This window comes from Opisthocomus hoazin, chromosome 8, assembly GCF_030867145.1.
Source record: "Opisthocomus hoazin isolate bOpiHoa1 chromosome 8, bOpiHoa1.hap1, whole genome shotgun sequence".
NCBI lineage: Eukaryota > Metazoa > Chordata > Aves > Opisthocomiformes > Opisthocomidae > Opisthocomus > Opisthocomus hoazin.
The window spans coordinates 36,603,213-36,623,277 of NC_134421.1; the positions used below are offsets into that span (position 1 = coordinate 36,603,213).

The following is a 20,065-nucleotide window of genomic DNA, read 5'->3' on the forward strand; positions in this document are numbered from 1 at the left end:
ATTCACAGAAGTACTATTTGTCCTTTACCTCCAGAGAATATTTGCCTATGTATGACAGCTGGCAAAAGCTATTAGAATTAATGCCAACAGAGATTGTTTCTAGCAAGCAACATGTTAAGATGGAATTTCTGTGGTTGGAACAACTTTCAAGAAAACTACAAGTCGCTCACTGTAAATTAAGAAAAACAGACAACATATCTGGCCAAAAAGGTCATGCAGATGACACTGGATTATCTTGAATTACATTGAAGATCTGTGATAATGTTAATTTCCTGGATTTATGAATGATTAATACCCCAAAACTGTAGAAGTACCAGTCTGGGTCAGCTAAAAACATGCAAAAATGGGTATGTTTCATCTGTTTTGCAGATATTTAGGAGTAATTCCTTTACAGCAAACAGTAGTACGTATTCCCAGAGTAACTTCTAAGTGAACATACATTCCTCTACAATAACCTGAAAAGCCTTCACTTTAATTTTGTAAACCCCAAAATGACACTGATTATAGGATGTTAACTGATCCGGACTGCCTGTCTCAGAATGGAAGCAGGACTACTAACTGCAGCTGAAAACAAAACCAAACAAGATACTGCAAAGATTTTTAAAATTAAAGAAACAGTGAAGCATCAAACAAAAACCTGGATGATTAAAGAGTCTTTTATGTAGTCTTGATGAGCTTTTTTTTATTTTAAGGTCCTCCTATTTAATAATATTATTTCTCTGAAGTAAATGCAAAAACAAAAGAAAGGTTTTTCATTCAATTGTCATGTAACCCTATTGATGAAATTCCAAAACCATTCATTATTACAAACATTTTCAGTAACAGATGTGTCTCTAAAATTAAGTTTTACTGGCATTTATTTTTTGTCTGTTTTGGACAAGCTGCTATTTATTCACAGCTGTGTTTGGTTGCTGATTTTTGTGTGTTTGAAAACTACACACACACAAATACACAGCATATTAGTGTTAGGTACAGAAGAATCCTACCGTTTTCTATTAAAAAGCAAGATTAATTTGTTACTGAAATCAGCATACACACAGAAAATCAGGGAATTTTTCATATTCCACATTGTCCTTTAATCTAAGACACTATTAGATATACTTAAACTATTCCTAAAAGATGCTTACCCACAGATGTTCACAGAAGATGGAAATTCCATACCGCTCCTAAGCTATCTTCTACAATTCCTAACCTTCCTTAGAGTAAAAGTTTTCCTTAGTATCTAACCTAGACAATCTTTGCTGTACTGAAATCCATTTTTACCCATTCTCAAGGGACAATAAGAATTCTTCTCTGGAGAAATCTTTTACCATATTCTGAATACTTATCATGTCTTCCTAATGATACATTCTTTTGGTTGAACAAACTAATAGATCACGTTGTCCAAGTCTCTGATCTTCATTATTTTTCACTTCTCTCAACATGCTAACATCTAAAGTGTTCCATTCTTGAGAGACTATGCATGTACTTACACATATGCCTGTCTAGTTATAAATCTGTCTATTTAGCTACACTTTTCACAAAATAGTATAAATAAAGCGTGGTTAATTATTAAGGTGCAGCCAATTCTTGGGTAGAAACAAATGCAAGATAACTATGGTCTTCTAAGTGAACAGCAACTAAGAAATAATTTTCAAAAATCCATAGAAACAATTTTCCAAAATCCATAGTAAGTGGAATATTTCAAGACTGAACTCAAGAGGAATACATACAGTTAATAACGTTCACCTTAAATAAAAAAAAAATTATTGTTGCAATTCTGTTCAAAGTGAAAAAAGGAACAAATTGAGTACACATCAGTAACTCTGTATCAAATCTATAGTAAATGTCCTTGGGAGTCCATATAGAATTCCTTGGCCTGGTCAGAAGGCTATGCCTTGTATTCAGAGGTCCATTGAGCTCTTTCTTGCTCTGACATTTCACATGTTGGATGAAGTTTTTTCTATTACTTTCTAGAAGTATGCTTTTTTGAAATAGACAGACTGGTTATCTTGTTTCCTTCATTCACTAAAATAATTTTCAGATATCGAATATCTCTAAAGATAAGGTTATTTTTACTGAACTGTACTGACACATTTACTGAACAAATTGCTTACAAATATTTTCCAGTTTAAAACAAAAAAAAGGCGGGGGAGGAATTGTGTTTACCTTTTGGTGAATAAAAAGTCTTCAAACGTATTTGCTAGCTCTGGCCACATACTGTCAAATTTTCCAGAAGATGCATGCTGCCTTGCAACAGGTAGTCCGATAGAGAGAACTTTGAGAAGAGAGGAAACAGCTAGCTTCCATGTGCTTTCAGAAGGACAGGAATATTTCAGACTAAGAGGTATTCTTAGTGTCTGCAAAATGGAAGTTAAAACAAAATTTATAGTTGCTCAGACAAATCTAAGAATACAGCTGGTTTCTGCAGAAGATCTTCGCAGACACTGTCACAGACGATAGTACACAACCCTACCTTTTCTGCTGGTGTATGAGATTATATTGAAAAATATACCAGCTGGCTACAGCACACGCCTGCTGCCATGTACAAGGTTAGAAGTCAGAGTTGATCCATTACCAATTACACTACGAAATTACAGACTAATTGCTTTTTCTGTATTGCCATCCACTGTTTCTGCTAAGCCTGACAAATGGGCTTCCCTAACAACTAACAGATTGCAGGCAGTTCGTTATCATGAGTGTATTCTGGTGAGTTAGTTCCATTCCTAGAAAGCTGTCCCAAGTGCTTCCACAGTAAAGAAAAAAAGCCTCATTAAAGTTAAACTTTTCCCAATACGCAAAAGTTGAACTGTGTACATAACCACTGCAAGACACCTCGTTATTGCTAACTGTTAAACCATACGAAGTTCAAAAACAAACAAACAAAAAAGTTAGCGAAATTCTAAAATAAAGGCTGCAATGCAACTCAAATGTATAGCAGATGAAAACACAGCAAATTTTAAGTCTTTTAGATAGAAACACAGCTTCAATATCTATAAAAGAAAGTCATTACTTAGTTTTAAAACATTAAGCATATGTACTACTTACACCGTATGTATTCCTTTTAGCATTGTTAGTCGAACTAACTAGAACCTGACACCAAGTTACCCTGGAAAACTATTCAATTTACATTTCAAATACATAGTGACTAAATTCCAGTATTACACATATGTCCCCAATGCTTTTAGTGAAGTCTCTGATTTGAGGAAAACAAAGGGAGGAAAGAGGAGAGACTCGCCCTTAAGAGTGAGTGAATTGTAATTAATTCTCTTTTGCCAAAAATTATGAGAGCTAGGATCTAACCCTAGAGATAAACAGTATTTTCTTCTGCTGGTACTGTTCATAGGGACCAAATATAATTCCAGTATCAATATGAGCTTTAGAGACATGAAAAATAATTTAAAACCCATTTTCATCTACTGCAGTAGGATCACATTATCATCAACTGTGAACATCAGAGAAAAGTGGTGTTTATGTCAGTTTCACCTACCCCAGTAAAACAGAAGTGGAAAACAACTGCATTAATTTTGAAATACAAATATTTAATTCATAACAGATTCCAGGTAATACCACATAACTGTTTTAAACACATTCAGGTTTCTAAATTTCTATACAGGAACAACCTGATGTCAGCCAAGTCATTACAAACAAACCTCGGTTGCATACATTTTTTTCCAGACATTTACTACTACTTTTATTATTTACCAAAATTATTTGCTAAAATGGAAACAAGGTCAAAAAAAGTTAAGAGTTTCGCAATTTCACCTTAAAGGCATGTTTGTGCACCCATAACATTTCATAGCTACATCAATAACACACAAAGCCATTAAAAGCAAATTGAAAACAAAATCAGGGGAGGTTTAGATTGTATATTCGGAAAAATTTCTTTACTGAAAGAGTGGTCGGGCATTGAAACAAGCTGCCCAAGGCGGTGGTTGAGTCTCCATCCTGGAAGGGTTCAAAAAATGTGTAGATGAGGCACTTCTGGACATGGTTTAGCAGGCATGGTGGTGCTGGGGTGACGGTTGGACTTGATGATCTTAGAGGTCTTTCCAATCTATGATTCTATCAAAAGTAACAGCTAAAGCACACGTCCCTGAAATATATATGCCAGTCTACAGAAATTGGTCTTTGGCCTTCAATGCCCCATTTACCAAGAGGCCTGCTGACCAGATTCAGGTGCATAACACTTTCAAAGATTAGTATTCTGTGGCCTAACACATTTCTTAATTTTTACCTTAATACTGAAATACTGATACTGACATTATCCAGCTCCAGGACAATACATACAGCCTAATCAACAGCCTTGCAGCTTCAAAATAAATTACTACTTTCTGCTAATCTTCATAAAATATCAATTTATTTACTAAAGCTTTACCCTTCCCAGAAAATGTTTATCAACACTAGCTCAAAATAAAACTCCGTATTTTCCATATAAGCTCATTAAATTCAGAGCATATGCAGGACAAGCCTTTACCTTAATAATGTTCTGAAGAACTTTCTCTGTTACCACAGCCTTATGGCAAGCTGTCTTTTGGTATAAGTCCACAACAACTTCCAACGATCTCTCAGCAAATGGTACGTAATTCAATGCTACCCATTCCGCCTAGGAAAAGAAATTAGTAAATTACTGAATCATATGTGAAAACATATTAATTAAGGAACAGAAAAAGTATGTTTTGCACTGAACTCTCAGTTTAATGCATGCAAGGTTTGGTAAGAATATGGCCAAGCAATAAAACTGCAAATACAATGTAGCCTGACTATGAAAATGTACTCTACACTGAAGTAAAGTACATTTAAGTAGGAGAAATGTTGCAGTCTAGGCAAGACAACTACATTAGGACAATCTTTAAGGAAATATAACTCACCGGTGCAAATAGTTGTATCTAGTGTGAATCCATTGTGTTGCAGGACAAACAGAATAAGAAGAATTAATACATATATAATAGTTACCTCTTTGATTACACTGAATCAGATGCTCATGCTTAGTGAACAGCAGGGTACACAGATAAAAAGAACTACTGAACACGTTCCATTTCTCTACAGCACGTGCAATTCAAAAATTTGCAGCCTGAGGGAATTTTCTCCATTCAAAATTATCATGTCTTTCTATTAAATTTGGTATCACATGTAGGACAACTTATTTTAGATTAATTCACTGGAAAAATTCACACATTCACTATGTCTGGTGTCCAGGCAAGACCTTTCCTACACAGAGGAATACAATATATAAAAGCAAAGCAGAATTCAAGGGGAGCAAAGAAAGATAACAAAAGCATGTAAAAAAATACTAGTAAATTAACTTATTACACAACATGCACAGTGAAGTTTTTACAGATGGAATAAATGCATCTTGCTAAACAACCTATATCTGTGCTGAATTGGTTCACCAGTCAAGCGAAACAAGCGACATTTCTAATTAATTACCTGATTATACTTTGCGTTTGCAATGTGCTTTGTTTCCAGCTGTCCATACTGTGGAGGCTTGCAGGAAAATTCTACAAAGGCCAACAGCTGGTCGAAGATTGCAGGATACATTATCTGCATACTTTCTGAGCCCACACATATAGCCTACACCAAAAGAAAATCCAAACGGTTAACATGTATCTTGAGCTTCCACATTCAAAAAGCTACATCAGTACAAGGAACTCCCAGAGAAAAATTCCCATATAAGCCTATGCAAGAGTCATGCTGTATAAAAGACAGTGTACAGTTCTACCAGTTCAAGGAAAGTGAGTTTTTTTATTTTATTGAAGTAAATTAAGTGGCAAGATACCTGGGCTTATATAGTTTACTAAATACAGCTATCTCCTTTCGTCCAGTAAAAAGTATCTTTCTTTACAAACTCTGCTTTGACATGACAGCAAAATATAAGTCTTATAGAAGTCTTGTCTGTTGATCTCAGCCACATCATCTTTAAGTTCTTCTTCAAGGAACATTTAAATCTCAGAAGTATTTCATACAAAGTTTTCATAAGTAGTTAAAATTGTGTCTAAATAAAATGAGAATGATATGATTTTGGTATAGCTGAAACTCATAATCTTGCTTTAAAATGGAAAATATTTCAGGAAAGGTGTACTTAGAAGACGTGAATGAAATATCATGTTGTCATAGGCTAATGATTTCCTGTTGCAGTATAAACCCCTAGGCAATTTTAGGGCTTTTATTTTCAAAGCCAGATACAATGATTCTGTGAAGTTACTCCAATTATTTTCTGTCATTTTAAATGTCTTGCTTTTCCTCCCAAAGTCTCTCCTCTCAAAGGTTCAAGAAATAGTCTATTTATTGCTCCACAAAAAGACCTTGTGCTTGTACTGTCATGTTTCTCTGGGGAGGAATCAAATCCCCTTTTCATTAACCACAGATCATCCGTGAAGAGCTCTGGCTGAACTCGCTCAAGGTGCTAACAGTTCTGAAGCTTTTCAAGTGCAGCCTCCACGCTGGGGCTGTGTCATGAGCTGTGGCAGCCAACAGGCCAGCAAATATCCCGAGTCCCCAGCCATGAGAGCAAGTCAACAGGGACTACAGGCACTGTCATCACTAGATCACCCCAAGACCTAGATGCACCTTTAGGCAATCTACAACTTGCAGCAGAGCACTCCATGAATCATCAATGGCCCTTCCTTTTTCCTCAGCTTCCTGCAATTCAAAATGCATGTCTAATGCTCAAAAAGCTTAATCAACATTATAAATATAGTGCAGCATTCCTTCTAAAAAGGCATATTCCTATTCTGGTGCTCAAGTTCAAGACTACTGAACTCTGAAAAAGATGCTTTGATGCTAAAGACTCACCTGTGTGGCAGAAGACTAAAGGGTTAATTGCTGATCTAAAAGGACTCAGTGTTCTGTAAAACAATTCCAGCCGATACACTGCTGCACTGAAGTCACTGCACTAAATTTTAATAGGTTAAAGCAAGATTATATATGTATTAGAAAAAGGTATAAAAAATGATTTTATGTACCAACACATGGATTAGAAAGGGAAAGAGAGCATCCACAACCCCCTGGATAACTTTTGTAGAGATGCAACTTATATTACCCACAAAAGACTATCTTAACATCTATAACGGCAAAACTTCAAAACACATTTGCCATTCACTCCCCATTGTTAGATTATTATTATTATTCATTTCAGGATCAGTGGAAAATAATTTCAGACACTGCTTTTTCTGCACTGGTGAACAAAAACAATAACTACTTCCTATCTGAAATCTATGAATAGGTAGCTTTTATTCTTCATATTTTATGAAACTCTTATAAAATTTTTGTTTTACATATAGAAGCATTTTCTATCCAGACTACTGGGGTATTTTTGACTCTAAAAATTATCCATATAATATTAAAAAAAAGGAGGATTAGGTCACTAGTTTTGAAAATTCATGTAACTAGAATTGCTTTTCAAAGAGATTTATGCTCCTGACACCAGGTAACTTTATCTAAGCGTATGAAAAACTCAAAAGTAGCCTAGCGAAGGGTGCAACAAAGGATGTTGAAAGTATCTTTAAGAGCTGCTTGTAAAACAGAGTAGTGCTTACTGCATTAAGTACGCTTATTTACATACTTCAGTAAAGAGACATGTAATGTAAAAAAGTAATGGTCAGGCAACAACAAAACACAAACAACCCTGAAATAAAATATTCCCGCAGATCACTGTTTGTTGTAAAAATTGACATAGTACTTTAGTTTCAGAAATTTATGCTTTAAAGCATTCTGCTACTAACCTTCACTTTTTTTTAATAGTTCAGATTTATCTAACAACTCTCAGTGCAACTGCTGTCATGGACTACTGTTGGGTTTTTTTGTTTTGTTTTTTTTTTACAGCTCTCCATCGCTAAGTCTCTGCCAGTGTATGTACATACAGCCTTGAGTTCACCACACTCAGAGGTCAAGAGCTTTGCATCCATGCTGCCCGCAGAGGCAGAAGTCAGCTGTATCTGATGCCAAAGTATGTATCTGTGTTCCTGTCTGATGAGCCAGCTGGCTCACTGAAGAGTTGACCCACAGTCAATGTAGGGAGGCAGGGAGAATAATCAGGGAATTTGGGCTGGAGTACAAACTTCAGCTGAGCTACAGTAATGAAGCAGGCACTTATACTACAGCAGTGAAAGACTAGAAAACAAATTCTAAAGTGGAATAAAAAGAAAACTAAGAACAAAACAAAGGGTGTAAAACAGGCTCAACACATGTATGCCTGAAAGGAGAACCAAGGTCCCTGGTCCAGTCCTATGTTCCTGAGTTGCAATGTTCTTTGCTAGTGCAAGCACATCACTAAATCTCTTTAATAAACAAATCAGGGGCTCAGTCTTAAAAATGTCAGCATTTTCTCATGCCATTCCAATTACAAGGTTGTTCCAGAACTTCTTAGAAAATCAGAACGGACCCAAATCTTCCTGTATCAGCAAAGAACAAAACTTAATCTGATCCTGCAATGCAAACATGTAGGAAACATTTTGTTTAAAAGAAGGCAGCAAATATTTACATACTCTTCTTTAACTGTTCCACTAGCTCCTGTGTGTAGTCCCAAGAGTATTAATTCATTTCAACAGAGGAATGAGATACTGTGGCCTCCATCAAAACCATCTGACGGATAGCCTTTGCTCCACATCAGCACTGGCTGGTTGCCTTGTCATGTGAATTGTACTGTGTTATATAGCCAAGAGGAGCAATCATGCAACTTCATAGAACTTACTAATGTCCAAATATACTTTAACTTGTTTTTTTCAGTGATTTCGGTGTTTTTCTGTTACTAATATGACGATAGATGGGGTGGGAGGTAACGTATAAACTGACGTTCCTTCCTGTGTAAGTCTGTATTTACAAAGGTTTGTAAATGCCATGCTGAAAACTCTGGTAGGTCCTTCTCTGAAAAGCGCTAATGCCTGCAGCCTTTGGGAGCTAAGAATATCTGGATAAGGAGACCAGCAAAGAAACAGAACAATCTGAGAAATTAATATATGGAGTGATTACGTGGGGAAAACAGGACTTGGGCAGGGGTGAGCTGCTGGAAAGGGAAGGGTACAAAAGGGTCAGGCCTGACTGGAAAAGGATGAAAATGTAATGGTGATGATTGGTGTTAAAACTTCACGTTATTTATATCCCCACATACAAACCTGAGATTTAATACCAATTTCTAATCTTATACCTTTGTTCTCAAAATACATTAATGAATATTTGTTAAACCCATAAACTAAAAGAACGACTGCAAGGTAATGACTCTGCCTCGCTTGTGGGGTTTAAAGAACTATGAGATAAGTCAACCCACACCAAACAAAAATAAAACAAGATTCTAAACTGCTGCTCATTAAGTGGGCACCATGCATTCTATGAGCTAGATGAGGCAGGATCCTGTCGGGGGTGGCAGGAAAGTATGATCACATAGTTAAGCAAAGTCATAACATGAAAGTCCAAAGGGAATGAAGTCAAGTCACATGGATAGTTTTAATTCTGGCTTTTCCTGAGTAGATTTTTTTGGGGTCTTAGCGTTTGGGTTTTTTTAAAGGCATACTTAATATAAATACATGATCATATTCATTATCAACTTTGCTTCTTTCAAATAAGTAAGTTTTCTACATGAACAATGTATTTTGCATGGAGATTTTTCACAGGTCCAGAAACAAAGAAGCAATACCTCTTTTCTTTTTTTTTAAACTATCCAGTAAAAGGGCACGCCAACTGCTGTTTACAGATTCAATTGCACAAAGGGTGCAACGAACTCTGAGGATGAGTTCTACAGTAAGAATTTGTCAAGTAAAGATGCAGCACTGTCCTTAAACAACTGATTAACAAGAGGTAAAAACGTGGTCTGCATGAACTCAAAGTTCTCATGATCGCTATTCTTCTAGACTTGGTTTATGGCAGCACCTTGGCAACGTAAGGAATACTGTTTGTGGGACTATAACCTCAGCTCTCATAATAGTACAGTACTGTAATATTAGATAAGTGAATGGCTACACAGCACCACACTTAAGTTATTTCTGCAATCAAGCAAAAGTGCATTTCATAAAGATTACACCATTCCTTTCAAATGCAGAGCACCTGGGTTGCACCAGGAATGGAAATCTAATTGTTCCAATACAGTATGCTGTGCAATTATAAATAAATTAAAAAACCACGTTTAAGTCACCACACTATATGTCTGAGAATAAGACCTGAGACACAGTGTAGTTCACCTTTCACCACACATTTGAAGTCACATTATTACCTTTTGTAAAACATCTAAAGCTGTAAGCACCGCTTCCTGTAAACTTGTCAAAACTGCTTCGGTGTAAGACGGAAGGATGAACGGGGAAGCATCAGAACTGATTGGAACTGAAACAGCACCGTGCAAAATGACACCCAGCTTTTGGAGATCATCCATGCTGAAACCAGTTTTGATGTGTTGGTAAAGAGCAGGGAATATTTGAATTAAAGCTGTAAGAAAAGGCTGGCTTGGAATGAAAGTCAATTTATCACAAGTAATTGGAGGCCTTGTACTTTCTGAACCAATCCTATACCAGCTGTTCCATGCTGCCCACCAAAGATTCAAATCTTCAATCTCATCTGTTATTACAGGTGGTTCAGATCCACTGTATCTTCCTATTCTTTCTCCTATGGAGTCAGTTCTCATGAATGATCTGCCAAGACTAGTGGCAGTTGTTGTCCCCACCACCACAGGTACAGAAACGTTGATAGCAGGTGGTGTGTCAGGCTTCTCTGAGTCTCGGACAGGAGAAACAATTTGTAAGATCTCCTGGAAGCTTTTCAGAGCAGCCAAGGAAACTTCATTATTTTTGCTGAGTGCTGCTGATTGGATGTGATCAAGAAGAACATCCCAGGCTTGGGAAAAGTCCCCTGTTTCAAAAAAAATAGAGAGAGAGATATAAAAAAATCAACTTGGAACTGGCTTCCTATTCCCCTTCCCACCCACCTTGTCTCTGAAAGGCTGTTCATGTGCTTGTTACTCTAATACAAAGAAATTTCATGAGCTTAAGCAATGGCTTGAATGACTTTCAGAATATGCAAGTTCAACCATAATCAGAAAGAATGTATGTGACAGAGAAACACACAAATATGCAGCATGAAAAAATATATCAGTGTTTATGTTGACTTTGCCAGCAAAAGATCACACACCACATCCCATACCCAAAAAATAAGTTTTCTTTACTCAGGACAGTGAAACAGACTTGTTCTTATACATATCAGATGCCTGTTGATTTCAAAAAGTGTTAACCATGCACAAGAAATTAAGGGTCAAATCTACAGTCATGCAATGCATTTATAAAGAATTGATTTTAAAATGCTCTGATAATTGTACTGTGGAGAAATAATTAATTTTTGAAGTTTGAGTGTTTCATTTTGTGATATCTATATCACAAATAAACAAAATGAACTAAAGCACAACTTACCGATAGTTATATATATATTAATTGCATACTATGGGATGGTGAAGGTATACTAATGTATTGGGGAATTTTCTTTGCAAGCTATACATTCTTTATATCACATTTTTGGTTTTGAAATTAATGTATTTAAGAAATTCTATTTAACCAAACTAGAAATGAAAGCTGTTTTGAAATTGTATCAGAATACGTCTGTTTAGAGGCCTAAACAGAAACAAAACATTTTAGCTGTACAAAACAGGCATGAATGCTGAATTATGTTATCTAGTTCAATACATTTATATTGCTTAGTTGTATGCAGTAATATTTCACATTTTACAATAGCTTGGTAAATGACATAATGTTTAATTTCTATAAGGAGAAAGTAAAAAAGAAACATGGAAAAATCAGAGCCTGAGAAAAAAGAAGAGGAAGAAATAAAGATAGCAAGGAGCTGTAGAAGAAAAATAAAAAACCTCAAAATGGGATAGGTAAGATTTTAAGGAAGAGGAAAAGAGGAACTCACTTCCATTAGCTGCATTAGGGACAACAGTAAAGTAACTCAAACTGACATCTCTGTACAAGACAACAGTGGAGTAGTATCATGAGGGGAGAAAAAGAATCACTTGAAATAGTGGGTAATCTCAACATCTTTCATGTCATGACAAGTTGAGTATTTTCATTAAAAAATTCCATTTCTTCTTTTCTATGCTATATACTTCGCTGACTTTACAAGTGAGTTCTCTTTACACTGTAAGAGCACTGTTAAACTTGACACACTGATGCCATGGAAGAGTTCTAGGCAAGTGTTGCATAACCTTAGGAAGACAAGAGGAAAAATATGTTCTGACAAGCAAAAGAACAGAAAAATTATTATTGCTATTGGGCTACTATAAATTAAAGCCATGTAGCACCCAGAATTGTGACTAGTGAGATTTAAATGACTGAAATCAGTACTCAGAATTTTTGGCTCTAAGGAGCACGAAAACTCCATCACTTTCATCACATTTGAGGTATAACACAACAGAATACTTTTCAGCTAAGATTAAGATTCTTGCCCAGTATTTTAACTGAAAAAATACACAAAAGCAGAAAAGTTTATTACCATATCTTTCAATAACTTTAAACTATAAATTTTACCTAAAGGCTGCAGTAAGTATCTCCTGGTGTTAAATATTCTTGCAACTCCAGCCAGCGTTAATACCCATGTCTCAGCCCACTGTTTCTCAGCTGTATCCCGTGAATGATGGATGAGAATGTTGCCTCCTCCTGATTCAATCTTCTCTTTGTCAGCTGTGGTAGAAGATTCTCGAACCCTATCCAACAAGTGAAATAAAACCTGCAATAGTCAGAAAAAGAGGAAAAAAGCATCTTTTCAAATAACATAGTTGTATTCATGGTAAAACAACAAAAAACAGTAAATTTTACATTCTCCTTTCTGTCACTGCATCACCTTGAGAATTCCCTTATTCTAAGCAGTCTCTGCAACAGCTAAGAGTTGAGAAGAGTTAGAAACAACATGATCAAACCCACTAAGAACAGAAGGCTAAAACCAATGGATCACAGGTACCTCACAGGTACCATGGGCAACAGACTCAACTACAGCCTGACTTTTTTCCATAAGGCACAACCAACGTGACTGTGATCTAGAACAGGCCATTTGACGGAACCCTTCAAATGAGAGCGCCAAAACAGAGCGCAAAGTAAAGCTCAATCTAGTATCAGGTCAATCCAATCACATGACCCCCAAACACCACCATATTTTCACACAAGTGAGTCAGTCACCTTCATTGGAAGGGAGCAGCCTTTTTATACAACTCCTGAGTAAGAAAGAAATGGCCAAGATACAAAAATTACCTTTCGTAAGAGTCTTTAAGGGCCAGAGAAAAGAACGCATGACAAAAAAACCCAACCAAAAGATGGTATCGGACTTCTGCCATCATAACTTATCTTTAAAAAGTCTTAATAAACTAGTTAACTGACATTAAAATAGCATGTCAATGGTTAACAAAATGTGAATGCAATTTAAAAAAACCTTCAGTGGAAGCTTACACGTCATACCTTCCATATTACTGTGTGCCATGTTGGATGTTGCAATAAAGTTCCATGAGCACCAATAGTAGAAAACAACGTCTGCCCAGCACTCTTTCTAACTGCAGGTCGGGGATCCACGCACAGTTCTCCAAGTTTGGCATACAGGCATAACCAAAGACAGTCAAATGGTGGTGCAGGATGAAAAGGTCTATTCAGCATCACCCCCCTTTCTTCTGCCTGTTTCTGCAACACTGCTTCTTCTTTGTTTAGCTCCTTCTCAATTATTTCACCTCTTTGGAAAAAATAATCCGAAATATTCCACTACAAAATAAATAAGACACATGTTGTTGTACAATAAAAATATTATAATGCTCTTAATGATAATGAAATAAATGATTTCTCATTTTCACATTTAAAAGTATTTTGAGAAGTCCATCAAGATATTAATTTCCCGACACTGATGGAAGAAGATCAGCATAAAAATAACGCAAGGTGCAGAAATTATTTTTCTTAGCCTCAGCTTTTAGGCCCCAGTTACACACGAAGTACTAGAAAGGGAAACAATGTATTAAAAATAAGATATTGATGAACATGGTTACAACACAATACTATTTCTTTACCTAACCCTGAAGTCATTCAGATTAAAGGTAAATTGTGCCCACTCAATTTACATATGATTCCAAATGACAGCATGGAATTTCAGAAGAACTCAAAAAACAGGTTTTGGCTTTCATTTGCAGAATTAACTACATATTAATTTTCATTAAAAAAAAAAGAAAATGAAAGCCAGACACAGCATCACTGTAGGTTAATATAAAACTCACCAACAAACCAATTGAAGTTAAGCTAATATTTAGCTCTTGATTGTGAAGTCCAAAGCTTCCTGCAACTTCAACAACTATCTGTAGACAAGTACATGGCATTGTTGGAAGAAAGTCTGTCACAACCAACTGAAGACACTGGAATGCAGTCCGTATTAAGGACTCTCTTGAAAAAACAAAACAAAAAACAAAACACACACACACACACTCATTTCAAATTTCTTTAAGAGCAGAGGAATTTTTTGAATAAAATAAATACCTCAGGAGATAGCATTATTTAAAACAAATGTTTTTGAGATGAATTTGCAACATTTTAAATGTTTCAACTAGTGGGTTTTTTGAGGTATAAGATTAAGCTGAAGCTTCAAATTCTGATGAAGTCCATGTTAACTAGCTAGTGAAGTTGAAGTTTAGAGTCTCCAGTGGTCCTCAGCTAGTTTTATAAAGTCCATTTCTCTGTTCTAGAATTCTAGTACTTGTTAATTCAAATGCATCAGCTAAAACACTCTAAAAAAGCATGAACAGACAAGACAAAGCTTAAGTTTGAGCATCATAATCTTCCAAAGCGTAAGCTGTTATCAACAATTTCTTGTATCAGCAGTTACAAATTACTTAAAGCAAGCCAAACAGGTGGGCAAAAGGTATTTTTATGCATGCTAACATAATGGTAGTCTTACTTGCTTCAATACTATATTATGTTGGACAAAATTTTTAGAAATATCTTCCATTAAATAAATATTTTATAAATAGTTTGCCTTCAGAATTAAATTCTGAATACAAACATAAAATTAAAATGTAGTATAGAAAAGGTTTGTGAGAAGGAGGTCTCAGAAGCAGCAAGGTCATCTATAACTAAAACCTTGTTCAGTGAGAGACAAAATGAAGGAATCAAAAGGAGTGGTGGAGCGTAGATAATACAAAAGAGGAAAGCTGCATTTAAATTTCACTATAGAGTTGGGGTTATTTTAATGTTTCATGTACAAAAGAAAAAATTCCAAAGGTTTGTAATACAGAAACTTAGTGCCCTTCAGAATATAGATCCTAGGAAAAAATTCAGAATATGGTATGTCAGTTACCTATTTCAATATCCTAAATAAAACAATAAATTTTTCAATTAATTAAAAATGAAAATCATAGGTGGGCCATTTCCACTGTATCATAACAGCCAATGTGATATGGAAGCCAGAGGAATACACAAGAAACTTCACATGGACAATAACAGTGTAACTAATCATTCTCTAATATGGTGCATACTGCAGAGCCACATCCATCCTACCACATAATATCTAAAGATTTACCATTGCTATACTCATGGAGGAAATGCTCACACACTATTTTCCCCCATATTCGTTACAGGACTCGATGAAGTGAAACACACCCAAAACTGCTGCAGTTCCCTCTCCACAGGTACATGACCTTCAAGGACTCTAAGAGAGAAGCGAAGGAGGCAGGAAATGAAAGTATAGCTACACTACTCATTTTGAAGAGCTGAGTTAATGGGAAAGTAACCTCTCCTTCTAATCTTCAAATGTGAGGCTGCTAGAACTAATTCAAAGCAATTAATTTCCCAATTAATAGTAGTAACACACTACTATGTGTTTGGAGAAAGGCTTCAAAGTCTTTCATGCAAGTGGCAACAGCAATACAGCTCTTCAAAGTGTAAAACTGTCATTAATGCTATAGGTGGCCACCAAAAAGGTAAATATAAATGCAAGAAACTGAAGCTTAGCTTGAAAATTTAAGATCATATAGGGCTTTATCCATTCTTAAAATAAACGGGGGCATCCAATTGAAAAATTCTTCAAAGAAAGACTTCCTTTTGTTTGGCAGGCTGGTACCATACAGTCAGGAAGTGACCAAAGTATCACTAGCTCTCAAAACAGCATCTTCTGTATTTATACCAGCCTGGTAAGAAGTTCTGGAAGGTAAATGGATTTCTGTCCTGGAATCCAGGATGTTCACTGACCAGATGGAAGACACTTGTGAAGAAAGTCTCATGGTCAGTAAGTTTACATTTAAAGTACAATAGTGCTCACAGATATAAGTGAGGCAGGAATTTCAGTTGTTTCCCAAGGAGAAGGAGGCTTGCTTCATTTTTTTTTTCCTACTGCAATTAAGAGGGCATGGGCAAACAGTGCTATGTAGTTGAAGAAAAGTAGATTATTCTATATGCTTTGTAGGAGGAGACTAAGACATAACACAAGAACTTAGTAACATCTTTAGATATCTGTCAGTGAATTATGGGTTTGGGATGTAAAAGGATTTGAAGACTGTCTTGAGAAGGAATCTGTGTTGGTTCTCATCCATCAACAACTACAGTGAAGATCAAAAGGCATGTAGGAACCACAGAATACACTGCACCAAGTGTGGGAACAGCAGGTACCAAAGAAAGCATGGTTACCAAAAAGAGGATGCTCACAACCAAAAATGCCAATATTCTTGAGAATTTTGGTGAGTACTACTGCCAGAGCAAGCAATACTGGTACAAGAACAAAATCCTTCAAGCACTTGAAGGGGCTTCAGGAGTTCTTTATATGGCCAGAAGACAGAAGCTAAGCTGGGACAAAAGGAGAGATAAGCCAAGGTTAATTCTTCCGACATTAGAGTTCTTTGCTGACCTATCCTGGTGCTAGACAAGAAGAGCACCAAAAAAGAAATAATCTGGTCTAAAGGTGTGGGTATAGTTCTTGGTGCCTCCAGTTCACAGAATCACAGAATGGCAGGGGTTGGAAGGGACCTCTGTGGGTCATCTAGTCCAACCCTCCTGCCGAAGCAGGGTCACCTACAGCAGGCTGCACAGGACCTTGTCCAGGCGGGTCCTGAGTATCTCCAGAGAAGGAGACTCCACAATCTCCCTGGGCAGCCTGTTCCAGTGCTCCGTCACCCTCAGAGGGAAGAAGATCTTTCTCATGTTCAGACGGAACTTCCTGTGCTTCAGTTTGTGCCCATTGCCCCTTGTCCTGTTGCTGGCCACTACTGAAAAGAGTTTGGCCCCATCCTCTTGACACCCACAGTTCCAGCGCCAGATGTTAATTTCACCATTCATTTCAAAAAAACTCCTTGCAACTTCATCTCTCACTTTCCCTTGTGGGCAACAGGACCAGTCCAGTAGAATTCTCTCTCTGTTGGCAACAGTCAGCTGTGTTTGTCAGTTAAGGGATTCACCCACAGCAAGTAAATAATCTTCCATCCTTGTGCTGCCAACAGCTTCCTAGGGAAGCTCAGGAAGTGTGGGCTGGATGAGTGGTCGGTGAAGTGGATAGAGAACTGGCTGAATGGCAGAACTCAGAAGGTTGTCATCAGCGGCGCTGAGTCTAGTTGGAGGCTGGTGACAAGTGGTGTCCCTCAGGGGTCAGTACTGGGCCCAGTCTTGTTTAACTTCTTCATCAACGACCTGGATGAAGAGTTAGAATGTACCCTCAGCAAGTTTGCTGACGACACCAAACTGGGAGGTGTGGTAGATACACCAGAAGGCTGTGCTGCCATTCAGCGTGACCTGGACAGGCTGGAAAGCTGGGCAGAGAGGAACCTGATGAGGTTCAACAAAGGCAAATGCAGGGTCCTGCACCTGGGGAGGAACAACCTCATGCACCAGTACAGGCTTGGGGTGGACCTGCTGGAGAGCAGCTCTGCAGAGAGGGACCTGGGCGTCCTGGTGGACGACAGGTTAACCATGAGCCAACAGTGTGCCCTGGATGCCAAGAAAGCCAATGGGATCCTGGGGTGCATCAAGAAGAGTGTGGCCAGCAGGACGAGGGAGGTTCTCCTCCCCCTCTACACTGCCCTGGTGAGGCCTCATCTGGACTACTGTGTCCAGTTCTGGGCTCCCCAGTTCAAGAAAGATGAAGAGCTACTGGAGAGAGTCCAGCGGAGGGCTACAAGGATGGTGAGGGGACTGGAGCATCTCCCCTACAAGGAGAGGTTGAGGGAACTGGGCTTCTTCAGCCTGAAGAAGAGAAGGCTGCGAGGGGACCTTATAAATGCTTACAAATACCTGAAGGGTGGGTGTCAGGAGGATGGGGCCAACCTCTTTTCAGTGGTGCCCAGTGACAGGACAAGGGGCAATGGGCACAAACTGAGGCACAGGAAGTTCCGTCTGAACATGAGGAAGAACTTCTTCCCTCTGAGGGTGACGGAGCACTGGAACAGGCTGCCCAGGGAGGTTGTGGAGTCTCCTTCTCTGGAGATATTCAAGACCCGCCTGGACAAGATCCTGTGCAGCCTGCTGTAGGTGACCCTGCTTCGGCAGGGGGGTTGGACTAGATGACCCACAGAGGTCCCTTCCAACCCCTACTATTCTGTGATTCTGTGATTCTGTGAACAGCCATTTAGAGGAAGACTTCAACAAAAAGAGAGAGAGTTCAGAAGATGACACACACTAGAGACTACCCAAAGATTTTAGCAGAAAAAGAAACAATAAAGGAACTGTGAGCAACAGCTAAGTCATACACAATTATCTGCAAGCACCAGAGATGTTTCCAGCAGATGGTTAAGATCAAATGAATTGGCACAAGGAGTACCGCTCAGTGTATACTGCATGCTGACCACAGGAAGAGGGCAGAGTGAAACAATACCCTGGTCTTCTGAAAGACCAATTCAGTAAAATACAAGCGTGCTACAGGAAAAATTAAAAACTATTTTTGTTGAGTAAAATTGTTCATAAGCTAAAAATGACAATGAAAATTCTGGCTATTATCAAAGCAGTTATTAAAGTAAGAAAATAAAAGCAGAATTCTTTGAACTGTTCTTATCTTACATGATTTTAAAATTTCATTTCCAGCACTTACCCCTGATCACTTCGGATTGCCCCCATGACTCCAAGCACCAATGGCCAACCAGGTCCTAAGCTGTCACCCTGACTTTGCAAAATCTGTAGCACGCACTCCAACTGCTTGATCCTGATATCAGGATGACTAATGTTTGACAGTTCCTTTAGTGGATTCAATAAAAGCAACTGCAGTCTCTAAAAGTAAACAAAAAAGCACATTATGGATGCTGAAATTTAACTGATCCTTAATTACTTTAAAGTGAGAACACACAGTCCCAATTGAAGATTCATTGTATGAATTCAGTAACTCATTCATTAAATGCTCAAATTCAGTGTCACACTGGCCTTTCTAAAAAACTGTTTATACAGGATCTCAGCAGGAAATCTGTGATTTTTCTTCCCCCCTCCCCATTCTCCAGGTCCCTCAGGAAGTAGCTACAGCATGCTGTCACAGCTGCATAAAAACCATCATGCAACTTCACGCTCACCCAGCAGGGCTAGGCTTAGCTTCCTGCTAAAGAGACCTTGAAAAAATTACCCATTGAACCTCAGTAAAAATATTAGAATGTTTTATTAATCATGGACTGAATAGCTGTGATTTAGAAGGTTAGGCAAGACATTTTTTACCTGCTACCACACCACATATATACTTCTATACGTTCTGGAATTGTTTTGCACTCAGGAGGGTGATCCATAATTTGTTATAACAAATGGACATAATATGCAAACACCACCACTGTTTGCTAGGCATTTGAAAAAGGAAGGAGGGTGGTTCATTAGAATGCATGAGGTGATTCTCAGTAGTTACATCCAAATGTTACAACTGTAGGCTTTATAAACTCAACAGTAAAGTTGCTTTATGAATGCCTCCTATTCATTGAACTGTAGAAAACTTCCTCTAGGGAAGATTTTGATTTCATGTTCATTTTAGTTCCAGAAAAGGAGGAAAGCAGCTGGTCTTAAACTTTCTTTACCTGATTTTGAGATAATGGAGGATCATGGCTGAATGTCAGTCCTGCTTTAATGAGAGAAGTTAAAGCTTCTGCTCCCCATTCTCTCATTCTGGAGTTTGGATGCTGACAGACCTGAAAACACAGCAACGG

The 20,065-nt window shown here is 37.7% G+C and overlaps 1 protein-coding gene across 3 annotated transcripts in view; it reads right to left on the reverse strand.

Annotated features, from left to right (window-relative positions):
* The window catches only part of MON2 (MON2 regulator of endosome-to-Golgi trafficking), a 77,057-nt gene that overhangs the window by 14,318 nt on the left and 42,674 nt on the right, over window positions 1–20,065 (reverse strand). For 2 of the 3 annotated variants that reach the window (XM_075427689.1, XM_075427687.1), the window contains exons 21-30: window positions 19,937–20,047; window positions 18,982–19,157; window positions 14,198–14,360; window positions 13,401–13,694; window positions 12,480–12,678; window positions 10,184–10,812; window positions 5,410–5,553; window positions 4,851–4,868; window positions 4,457–4,585; window positions 2,149–2,339 (exon numbers count right to left, since the gene is read on the reverse strand). In XM_075427689.1, the coding sequence (XP_075283804.1) occupies window positions 2,149–2,339; window positions 4,457–4,585; window positions 4,851–4,868; window positions 5,410–5,553; window positions 10,184–10,812; window positions 12,480–12,678; window positions 13,401–13,694; window positions 14,198–14,360; window positions 18,982–19,157; window positions 19,937–20,047 (2,054 nt within the window). The remainder of the gene's footprint in view (window positions 1–2,148; window positions 2,340–4,456; window positions 4,586–4,850; window positions 4,869–5,409; window positions 5,554–10,183; window positions 10,813–12,479; window positions 12,679–13,400; window positions 13,695–14,197; window positions 14,361–18,981; window positions 19,158–19,936; window positions 20,048–20,065) is intronic. The other variant, XM_075427688.1, reaches the window with a different exon arrangement.